The 12,082-nt window shown below is 46.0% G+C and overlaps 1 protein-coding gene across 1 annotated transcript in view; it reads left to right on the forward strand.

Moving 5' to 3' along the window:
• LOC126536629 (cell adhesion molecule Dscam1-like) overlaps positions 1-12,082 on the forward strand; it is a 239,096-nt gene that overhangs the window by 153,865 nt on the left and 73,149 nt on the right. The window contains exon 4 of the mRNA XM_050183661.3: positions 7,855-8,028. Coding sequence (XP_050039618.1) covers positions 7,855-8,028 — 174 coding nt within the window. The remainder of the gene's footprint in view (positions 1-7,854; positions 8,029-12,082) is intronic.

The following is a 12,082-nucleotide window of genomic DNA, read 5'->3' on the forward strand; positions in this document are numbered from 1 at the left end:
CGCGATCAGTCACCTTTTCAAAGCCATCGCTGCAAAAACATAGGAGCCGTTGATGTGTTCTATGCTTGAAGTATACAAAGCGCTCTTCATGTGCTTCTTGCGTTAAAGCACTCCGGTGCTGTGAAGCACCCGGAGGACAAATATCCGAGTGCTTGAGAGCATACAAGTTCAATCTGTCTTAGTCTGCCGCAATGCGCTTCAACAGCTACGAGAATTGCCATTGCTAGAGAACATCCCATCAGTACGTATGTCGCCACAGGCACCCTTATAAATCATCTTCGACGCCTTTCCCCTATTCAGTCTCAACGCCTTGCTTCTCTCTCGGAAAGTAGACCAGGGTAAACTTTCTTTTTTTTTTTTTGGGGGGGGGGGAGCGGGGAGGTGAGCAAGTCCTCACTGTGGCACCTGAGGCGTACAGCTTCTGTGAGACTCCGCTCAAACAGATCGCCTGATGACGTCATCACATACCGGTCTGCGAGTGATGTAGAGAAAGCGACTCTGGTGCGAGAAAAAGGCTATCTGCTTGTCTTGTGCAGTGTAACATTAACGAATTCTAATTTGTACTGCTCGATTAGAAAAAAATCTGGACACATACATACACACACACACACACATACATACATACACACACACACATACACACATACATACATACATACATACATACATACATACATACATACATACATACATACATACATACATACATACATACATACATACATACATACATACATACATACATACATACATACATACAAAAAAGACAGTTTTTAGGGAGCTGTCGACTTTAAACGCAAATTGCTGATATATTAAGAGTGAGTTAAGCACATAGAGCGAATTGCATTTTGCCTTCACTGGTTTCGTGTTACCATTGGTTTTGGTGATTTCAATGGCAACGGCAGTTGCATAGCATGATTTACTTCGGCTAGGTTTCAGCGTCGTCAACCTTATCTGTGGAATCAGTGTTTTAATATTTTTCATCTGGAGAGCTGTAGTGCGTCTTTAATTATGACACATTAATGAGCTGCTTACCATATTCCACATGTGGATTATGAACTTATCAGGAACTTTCACTAAATAAAGGCAGTCAGAGCGTCTGCTGTTTAGTTGCTGCCTGCAAAAGAAAAAAAAAAGTTTTCTTCACTGGGTATGGCTTCCTTGCGATAAAAACGAAGAATAACGGGCGTGCGTTACTGCTGTACAGGGCGTTTGCGTGACGTTCCAATGTCGATCCTTTCGCTTTCGCTAAACTCTCAGCCCCAAGGGAAATAGCAGGGTCCTCGGGATTTGTGTAATCCCTTTGTTTCCCGTCAAATTCCGGCTGATGCTGTCTCTCTCTTCTAATTACTAGGAATGCATAATCACCTCGGCAACAGGCCCAAAAGGGTTCTGAAGAGGGTCTGCTTTCCTTTGTTTTGGAAGCAATGCTACAGCTCTCCGAAAATCTATACTGACACGCCTTGAAGGACGCTGGGATTGCTCTTTGTCATCTTTTTATTAATTATCTTTGACACTTCCACGTTCGGTTGTGTGTTACTTATGTGTGAAACTGAATCTTCGTTGCTCTACTTCTCTCAAGAGCTCCTTTTCATTGGCTGACCATCTCAATTTTTCGGGTAGTGACGTGGTATTGCTTCTCAAGTGGTGCGGTATTGTGGTTCTTTTCGCTACTACAACTGAGATTTATTAAATGGCGTTCCGCTGCGATGAACGAGGATGCGAGTTTGATCTCCGCTCACGATGTCTGCGTCCAGACGGACGCGCAATGCACAAACGGCAAACATTTATGTACAACAACTAACATTTGTGTTAAAGCATGACACGCAGCCAAAATTAAACCTCAGCCCACATGCGGCGCGGCGCCCGTCACATTCTGCATTACAGATTTAAGGCAGAGGACCCCGTTAAATAAAGGAAAATAAAAATAAGAATATTGCAGATCCAACGCACACGTTGGATTCTGCATGAACAGAAACTTTCATGAAGTCGGCTAATTAACTCCTATAAAACTGTTCCTATTCGGCACCGCGACTTGCAGCATAGAAAATGCGTGCACGCTTGTCAAGAAGGAGAGACTCCACCATGTGTCCCGCGTGATCCATGCGACCGCAGGTTACACTTGTCTGCGGAATCGGCCCACCTTGGTTAGCGAAAAAAAGGGGGGGGGGGGAGGAAGGTAGACGCGCCAAACGAATTATGCGCATGAAGGTGAACATTTGTTGCAGTGAGGACATTTAGGTACCGTTTTTTGTTTCACTGCGTCATTCCGCGTAGAACAAAGCCGGCCACCCGCACGTCTGCAGAGGTAGTACAGGTGGGGCTAGATATGTAAGCCGATTCGTTATGCAAGTGCTGTCCTGTGTTTGATCTATTCGTAAAGACAGCAGCTGCACCGAGCACAAGGCCACCACGGTCAGCTAAGTCCAACAGGGTTAGGAAAGAAAGTTCGGTGCAATGGGAATATTTGTAACGCCTGTTTCTGAAATCACGAAATTTCTTACTTCTGTTACCACTGGTATTGCTGGTGCAACAATCGTTCAACTAGAGTGACAGTCATTAGAAATACGCAGACTTCTGTTTTAAAAATGCGCACTCAATAGCGGTTTTCCATCCATCCTTCCATTGGTTTGTAGGAAAGTAGATTCGAAGCAACTAATTTTAGTGCTAATCTAACATATTTTTTAAGGTTAAGAGTCTTAAGGTCACAGCTGGTTCATGCGCCCGTTCTCTGTTTCCTGTGTTTTTTTTGTTTTTTTTTACAAGATACCGTAACATTATGTTTCAAAATGCAGTGGTCCTGGCTTCAATCTTCGTCCGAGTACAATATTTCTTTTTTTAACACGGAAATGTTTTATGCCAAGCTCCACCCCACCAAGAATTTTCTCGTGTTATGTACGTCACTGAAATGACGTCACTAAAACAGCGCGCTAGTTCTAGCATCCGCGCGAGATGTCACCATTGTAATTCTCTGAGCTTTGCTCTCTGACGGCACAGGAGTGACGACGCAGTTCCGCACATGAATTCTCTTCCGTGTCAGATTAGCAAATGACGCCTGATTGCTTTGGGAGCGCAGTTTAAAGGCGCCGTAGCATTGTTTGCACGCCAGCTACAGATTCGCTGTCAATGGCGACCGCGCTGCCTATAGGACACTTCTCAGCCGGACCAAGATGCTCCTACCTTAGGCGACTCCGTTCGGCAACAGGTGGCCCCGCGCATCCTACCCATCTGCCACTTCTCGATTGTATCTCTGAACGTCCAACAAAGCGGCAACTACATTTATCAATACACATTTCATCCTCGTGTTACGGCCGATTCCTACGAAAGAGGGATCATCATATTTCTCTTTCTTCTTTTCGCCGTTTCATTTGAGAACATTTCTGCTTTACTGCGCCAAAGCAACACCGGTGCTAAGAGAAGCGCCCTGGTTGAAAACTCCGGCTTAATTATTCCTAGCTGGGTTTCCTTCACGTGCTTCCATATCTATAAGCACGAGCATGTTTTTGCACTCTGACTACGTGGAAATGCGGCTGGTATGGCCGGGAGCCGAACCCGCGACCTTGTACTCAGCTGCCGAACGTCATGACCACTAAGACTTCGCGGCTGATAACTTTCTATCTGAGAAAACCATAACGCGTTTGTTTTGTAGCTTCGTCTGGATGTAAGATGCATATCAAATTTATTTTAATTTTGTGGCGTTATCAATATGGTGTGCTGAAACTCGGCAGGCCGCTCCTGCTTGCCTCATAAATGTGCCTAAGGGTGGTTCACCTCTGTCATATCCTCAGTGATTTCCTTAAAATATATTTTTGAGTCTGCCATGGACAGTGCTTGCCGAGAGGGCTTATCTTCTGGATTATAGGAAGCAATGACGTGTACAATGCGAGACGCCACGCGCCCGCCCACGGTTTCATCTAAGTACAAGGATTTGCATATCGAGTCGGAGCGACTTCGCGCGTTTCGTAGCTGTGCGGAGCAGTTATACTGGCGTACAAAGTCCATCTATGACTTTAGGACAGCCAGGAGAATGCAAACGAAGATCCAACGTCGCTTGAATGGTGATATGTTGCCAGAAGACAACGATCAAGTGCGCCTGCGAAGGCACTTGCGTTTATGGCACGAGCGCGCCTCACGGAACGAACGCCGCGCCAGTGCGGGATCCTACGCCTGAACTACTGTCTGCTACTATGATCCTGTTTCCTTGAGTTGATAAATCGTCGGCAGCCTACCGCAGCTGTAGAGACGTAACAAACAGATTAGCAGTTCAGCGTTAAACAACCCTTTGCCAGTCACTATACACCCGGAGGCCCCTTTCCTACATCTGCAGAACCGCACGTGATCTGTGTTCTCTCCCTGAACAGCGCACCCCATTCAAAGCGCTTGCACTCTTACAGGGGCGGCTTGGTATTCATGTTGCAGAAGACTTTTGTAGGATGATCACTGGCCAAGCAACCGGTCCAGGCTCTGGAGTTCCCAATGACATCCCCGTTTCGCGTGACTGCCGCATGGATCTTCCTTTCACAATGGAGGAACGTGAGGCGGCTCTTGCTCCACGCAGGCGTTTTTCGTCCCTCAGACCAGACGGAATATCCACTCAGGTTTATCCACTCCTTGTGCAACCTGGGTGAATGCACACGGAGAGAACTGTTAGATCTGTCCAACGTATCCTGGCAAGATGACATGACTCCCGAGGAATGGAAGGCAAGCCGCTTGGTACCGCTCCTTAAGCACGGCAAGTCTCCACTAGAAAGCACGTCATACCACCCATTAGCACTGTCCAGCTGTGGGGGAAAGGTGACGTAAAAGTCGATCCTTGCCCGCTTGGAGTGTTCCCTTGAGAACCACAACATGTATACCGTATTCATGATTGGTTTCCGACGAGATGGCTCATCAATAGACAGTATTGTTGATCTCGCTACGAATGTCCGGCATCAAAAGTCACGAGGCTATTCTCAGTCCTCTTGAGATGATTGGCCTTGGTGTTGAGTCCTTCAATGTATTTCTAATTACCTATTTATAAGATCGCTCTTTCTGTGTACTGACAATGGCCAAACCACGCGACTCTACATCTACCGAGGCGTTCAAGTTGAAGTGCTAAGCCCCACCCTATCCAACCTAACACTCATTGGCCAGCAGCGATCAATATATAAATGTATGCAGACAATATATGCGTATTGACTGCAGGTGTGATACGTCCTAAGATACGTGCGAGGTTTCAGAAAGCTGCTACACTGATAGGTGTACCTCCGCAACCAAGGTCTCAAAATCTCATCAGACAAATGTGCACTGGCGACATTCACTCGCAAACCAATGGCACCCTACGCCGTCTCTATAAACGGTCAGATCCTATCTTATGAGAAGACTCACATATTTCTTGGAATAATGATTAATAGAAACCTCTCACGGAGCCCGCACGTGACCTATTTGAAGCAGCACCTGACAGCAGTTTCGCAGCTTTTCAAGTTTCTGGGCGGAAAGACTTTGGGAATGTCAGTGCATGCATTGCTGGAATTGCGCAGAACACTTTTTCTCGGCTTATTGCGATGCAGTTTGCCCGTATTGACCAACAGTTGCGGGACAAATCTTCATTCTCAACGGGCTATTCATGCTCGGGATCTCAGAGTTTGTCTTCGTTTCAATATGTGCGTGAACAGAGGCGACTATTGCAATCGGCTGAGGGCCAACCAATACAAACACACATGCACGTGGAGGTGTAGGGACTGCACATTAGGATCTTTGCTCGCGCCTGTTCCCACCATCTTGCAACACTGCCGTCAGAAGGGCCGCAGGCAGCATTTTTTTTACGATTTTGAACAGCCTTCCATAAGGCTTCAGCCTCGCAACTAAGCCATAGATTCATCCATGGTGTTTTGCTTGACATGTAGTGCACTTCACTGTACCAGGAATAAAGAAATCTAAGCTGTCATCTCTCTCTACTTCTTTTGCACAAGCGGTACACCGACTACGTACCTCTTATACGACAGTGATGGAACAGCAACTCCCCAGTGTTCGGATGGAGCCGCGGTTTTTCCATCGAGTGCGGTCACTGTCAGTTTCAAGACTTGCCACCCAACGACATTGACGGCTGTGGAACTTGCACCGCTCCTCTCATCAGCCAAGAACAACCTCGAAGATGGTCAATATTCAGCGGCTCGAAGGCAGCACTGCAGTCCTTACTATTAGCCCTGCGACGCAGACAGAAAGAACAACGGGTATTCGAGATTAGAGAACTAATACAAACCTTGGCTGAAAAAAGACACCACGGGACATTTCACTCGCTTCCATGTCACTGCGGCGTCATAGGTAACGAACATGCCAATAACGCTGCTCGGTCGGCTCTTCCAGGCAGCAGAGAGGAATCGATAGCGTTATCAAGGACAGATGCCGCTAGGAAACTTTGAATGTAGCACGGGGTATCACGTTCGCCATGTGAAAAGCCCCAGGTTTTCAGGGCACCGTTTGGGCCCTCCTCCCCGCGTTCACATCACCGCTAGACTACCCTGCTTAGTCGAATATGGCTAAGAGTAACTTTTACAAATTCTTTTGATTTGCAAACTGGATGGTCAGACGACGCGTCGTGTGATGACTGTGGTAGCGAGATGACTCTTCAACTTAAAAGCACTTCTTGTTGGGCTAGTTGGTAGCTGTTGATTATAAAATATGAAGACGCCAAATAAACGGACACACACAAGAGAAGAGAACGGGACAGGGCGTCCTGTCCCGTTCTCTTCTCTTGTGTGTGTCCGTTTATTTGGTGTCTTCATATTTTATAATGAAGAGTCTTCAACGTTGTCTCGGTGTCTGTTCTCGCTACAATTGACAGTGACGATCGCTCACAATTACGATAGCGCGCTTTGCTAGAATAATTTAACAGACGAAACGATTAGAACACTGACATCACAAAAGCTATCTCAGCGGAGGGAAAAAAAATAAATTATGGGGTTTTACGTGCCAAAACCACTTTCTGATTATGAGGCACGCCGTAGTGGAGGACTCCGGAAATTTCGACCACCTGGGGTTCTTTAACGTGCACCTAAATCTAAGTACACGGGTGTTTTCGCATTTCGCCCCCATCGAAGTGCGGCCGCCGTGGCCGGGATTCGATCCCGCGACCTCGTGCTCAGCAGCCTAACACCATAGCCACTGAGCAACCGTGGCGGGTTCAGCGGAGGGAGACGAGTGCACTATTGCAGTTTTTAAGGACAACAGACCTGCCCAAGTGGCTGTAGCCTGAACTGATGCTTATAATGTTACAAGTGCTACTGTGCTACTGCGAGGTAATAATATGTGGTGATAGCGACCTGCTGCGCTCTCTTTCATTCTCTCTCTTTCTACTTTTCTATCTATTTATCTTCCCGTCCACTCTCTCCCCAGCGTAAGGCAACAAACAGAATTTTTCTTTTGATTAGCCTCCCTGCCGCCTCCTTTTTTCTGTCTCGCGCACTCTTTCTCTTTCCTTAAAACAAAACTAACGGGCAAGGCGGTTTTTCTTTCTGTCCGCCGAGATATCAAATGCAAAATCGTGACATGGCGCAAGATCCGAAGCCCTCTGCACGCCCCATCAATCATGGCGACAGACTGCAGGCACAGCTGTGACCGACATGTACAGGGTAGTCTTCGCGCGGATATTGCATTGACCTATGCAAATTTTGTGAATCTTTATGTCGTCTTGCGATCACATTTCCAACTTTCAGTACTTTACAACCAGTGGTAGCGCTGCGACCTTATCGTTGCCTCTTTGCAAACGCTTTCTCAGCATCGCCGTGCTGCAACTTCAGCACAGATGTTCGGCAAAGAGATTCAGTTGGAACACGCTGTGACGTTTGCGCCTGTCCTCTTGTTTTTGTTGTGCAGTGGTAGCCCAGGACTGGGAGCTGCGCATGTGGTCTGCTCCGGGCTCGGTGCCACGGGGCAGTGCCCTGCTTCTGCGTTGTCCAGTGCCCAGTCACGTGAGCCACCACGTGATTGTCACCGCCTGGGAAGAGGAGCACAACAGCCCCGCACTCATCACGCCGCGATCGTCAACCGGTGAGAGGGGCTTGCCATGCACGCAGTTCACTTGCGGGACGGAACAACGACTGAGTAAATAAAAAAATAATACTAAAAAACTGTCAATCCTACCGTAAAGGTCTAGCGTGGGTATTCAGCGTGAAAATCGACCAGCATGGGTGGGAAGAAAGTAAAATGAGAGAAGAATGGAGTAAGGAAACGTTGAGGTTAGAAGCTATCTCTTCAAACAGCCACAAAGGGTTTACTCGTTGTTAGATTTAAGTTGCTGAAAGCCAAGGACCCGAAATCTATTCAGGAATGAGTAAATAAAATCGATAGCTATGTGGAGCACGGATTATTTTGAAGCAAATCTCTTGGTGCACTCTCTCATCTGTAGGAAATGGAAAACAAGAAATTGACGGTGACATTTCAGTGCGTACTTTGACAATGGATACAATCGCACTTGCACCGCCATCTAGCATCCAAAAGTGAAAGTGCCAAAACTATTCCTAACTCGCAAACATACCTGCCAACTCTCCTAATTTTTCCGGTAGACTCTCCAATCCCGACAAATCCTACCGATTTCACGGACATGGCCACAAACCTCCCGGAAAACTTCCCCAGCTTCACAACCAGCATCTGCATTGCAATTGCCATTACGTGATAGGTAGCTAGCCGAAGTCAGTTTTAGATCCAATCCATTTGTGTGTAGGTAATGTAGGCTTAAATCAGTTCGCTTCAAATCGAGACATGCTTTGAAGAGTGCGCGTGGGGCAAAGGTCTATTGTGCGTTGCATATGACCGGTCTTCCTAAGTGAGCTTAGCCGTCGTACAGCAGTGTAGCGTGGAGAAGCATAAGAAGAGTACGAAGGGGCTGCTGTCACGGGACACGGCACGAGTTCTTTAATTTCACACGTGCGTGCGCACCATTCCCAATAACAGTACGAGCACTGAGACGCCTAATAACTGTACCGGCAGCCATTCGTGTCTGTTTCTGATGTTGCTGTCACCTAGCGAAAAATAGAGTAAACTACTCTTCTTCTTTTTTGTCATTCGCGACAAGTGGGGTTCACGAGTATGGAAATACAACATCAACAGCAATTCAATTTGGACGGGTTTCTTTTAGATATAAAACAACACAAGGAAAAACCAGGACGGCTATATAGAACGACACACACCACCGGCGCTGACTCGGAACTTGAGGGTTTGTTAATGCATCCACGCATATAGAAACAAGCACGAACATACCCCAGACAGCAGTTGCCGCAGGCTTCTGATAAAGTTAAGGTTAAAAGGGAAACTATGCAAGCCGAACTGCTATAGGTTTGCAGGACAAATAAATGATGTTGCTGCTGCCGATATTTCGTTAACTTTAACTGAATCGGACGGCTCGGGCAACTATTGTGACGTGTTTGTTTGTGAGTCCTCATATATATATATATATATATATATATATATACATATATATATGAAGGCATGAATAAAGCATGTTTCTGTTCTGGCTTTTATATGCGCTGTTTTTTTTTGTAAAGATGCCTGACAGGACAGACATGCGCGCGTCCATGCTAGAAGCATAAATTTCGTTATCTACATTGTGAATTACAGCCTCACCTGTATGCTATTGAACCGCTAATTTCTGCGTAGAATTCACTGAGCAGAGCAAAGATCTCTTATTTTTTTTAATGAATCATGGCCGTACTCCAGAGTTCGGAAGGTCCTACAACCGCGGAACCCCTGCAAATAACAGCACTACCGTGGGCTACGTGGATATGATTGTAGTAACCACGAAAAGTGTTCAAGAAACAAGTGATGGTCAAACTGTACGCAATAGTTATTTATATCTTATGAAGGTTCAAAACATGTAGGACAAGCAGGCTCTGACAGCAACAGGTAAAGTAAAGAAAAACCAAAGATATATATATATATATATATATATATAAAACCACGTCAGAATTTCAAAAGAATGAGCTGAGTTCATTCAATCGACGGCGCTGAGATTAACAGATCTATGGCAGGCCAAAAAACTAAAAATAGGTATGTCAAAAGAAGCCTTTTCTCATCAACCAATGGGTTTTGTAATCTCGGGAGGAAACAAAGAAATATTGTGTGACGAAGGCGGACGCACCTTTACATTTATAAATGGCGAAGAAGTGCCCGTGAACAGCGTGCGGGGGAAATAGATGAAGTAGAAGAAGACCGCAGAATGTCCACTTCACTCTAGCATTGTTCTTCTAACCGCCCGGCCTTTCTTGGGTCTTTATGTTCGCCTCTTTCGCATCGCCGCCAGGCTTGTCGTAACCTCGCGTGTGCATTTTTTATTGGCAAAACTCGTTATGCGGAGGGACCACTCCCGTTCGCTCCCATGAATGTCACATCGAGCTTAACTGAATTGTCCGTTGTATTCGTCAGCACCTCCTGTCTCGCTCTTTTCTTTTTTTTTTTTGTACTCTCCTTGACCGCCTCGTTCAGCGGCGAAAAAAGTCTGCAGACATTTTTTTGTTTGTTCCTCAGTTTATAAACGTTCAATTTTTTAGGCGAGACTGATTAGTCTGGTTGCTTCTCTTGACTATAGACTAAGCTTCTGCAGCGTATACATGAGGAGAACAGGAAAATGATTGCTAAGGATTGTTAAGTTCACTAAGACGTCCCGCGATTTTCTTTTGTGAAGAAGGCAACGTTCAGAGAAAGCCGCTCATTTCACGCAAAGCAGTCGCGTTAGGAGAAGTGCATTCTTGCTTCCTTATGAAACTGTCTCAAACAAGAAAAAACACCGGTCCGTGTAAGAAAGGCCTAAAAAATATTACTTAAGTTTCAAAACCGACTTCTGTATTTTTGAACACAGGACGAAACGTTGATGACGATATGTGGTGTTTTCTGGCACAAGGGTCAAGAATGGCCAAAATGAACAGCGTGTTAACAGTGTTAACCGAGATGTTATGCCTTCAAAGCTTTCTTTGGCGCAGCTGCTATAGTAGAGGTAGAAGAGAAATGAAACGTGCCAAATAGCGTATGGAATGGTAACCTAACCAAAAAAAATGAAAGCACGCTATTTTTGCATGAATCAGAACTGAACCGAAACGTTAGAATTATTTTAAAGCGAAACTTTATTTGGCGCTTCTCCAGGGTCTGATGCGCGTCATCGTTTTCTCGCCGGATATCTTTGTGTCTATCTAGACAACTACACGGCAGACTTTACCAAAATCCTGAATGGGAGCTTACTGTGGTAACTGAAAAAAAAAAAGTGTGTAATCATTGCATTCTATGGCGCTGGAATACGGGGCAGAAACTTGGAGGTTAACAAAGACGTTTGACAAGAAGTTAAGGACCACGCAAAAAGCGACGGAACGAAAAATGTTAAGCGTTATGTTAAGGAAAGAAGGAAGCAGGAATAGACGGAAAGACAGGAAGGTTAGGCAGTTCTCAGACCGGCTGGCTATGGTTAAGAGTGGTGTGGATCCATCCAGAGTGGTGTCGATCCGTCCAGAGTGGTGTGGATCAGACAGTAAACGAAGTTAGCCTATATTCTAGTTGACAATAAAAGAAAAATATGGAGCTGGACCGGCCCCGTAAATTTTACGGTAGGTAACCGGAAGGGTGGGTGCTATTGGAAAGGTAGAGCTGTCGAGGACGACGGAAAATTAGGTGGGGTGATGAAATTAGAAAATTTGCAGGCACAACTTGGAATCCGCCAGTGCAGGTCAGGGGTAAATGGCGATGACTGGGAGAGGCCTACGTGCTGCAGTGGATGTAAAAATAGGTTGGTGACGCTTTACAACATGCAAAGTGCGCCCGTAATTTTCACACATCGTTTCTATGAAGCCGCAGTTCGCTTCGTACTGTGAGGCCGCATTCACATGCTTACAGAACGGTGTCTGCTACCGCTTGGTTGCCACCACCACCCCCATGCACCTTGGCCTCGTGGTACGAGTATATGTGCAGCGACGGCTCCGAACAAAATGCGTCGGTGTAGCAAGATCACAACGACCTTAATCGATTTGATCCGAAAGATGCTCGAGTGTTCAACTGTTATGCACCTTGCGCACGGCGTAGGATTCTGACGTGCCTTGAACGTGTGATCTTATGAAGCTGGGAA

This window comes from Dermacentor andersoni, chromosome 4, assembly GCF_023375885.2.
Source record: "Dermacentor andersoni chromosome 4, qqDerAnde1_hic_scaffold, whole genome shotgun sequence".
NCBI classification, from domain to species: Eukaryota; Metazoa; Arthropoda; class Arachnida; order Ixodida; family Ixodidae; genus Dermacentor; species Dermacentor andersoni.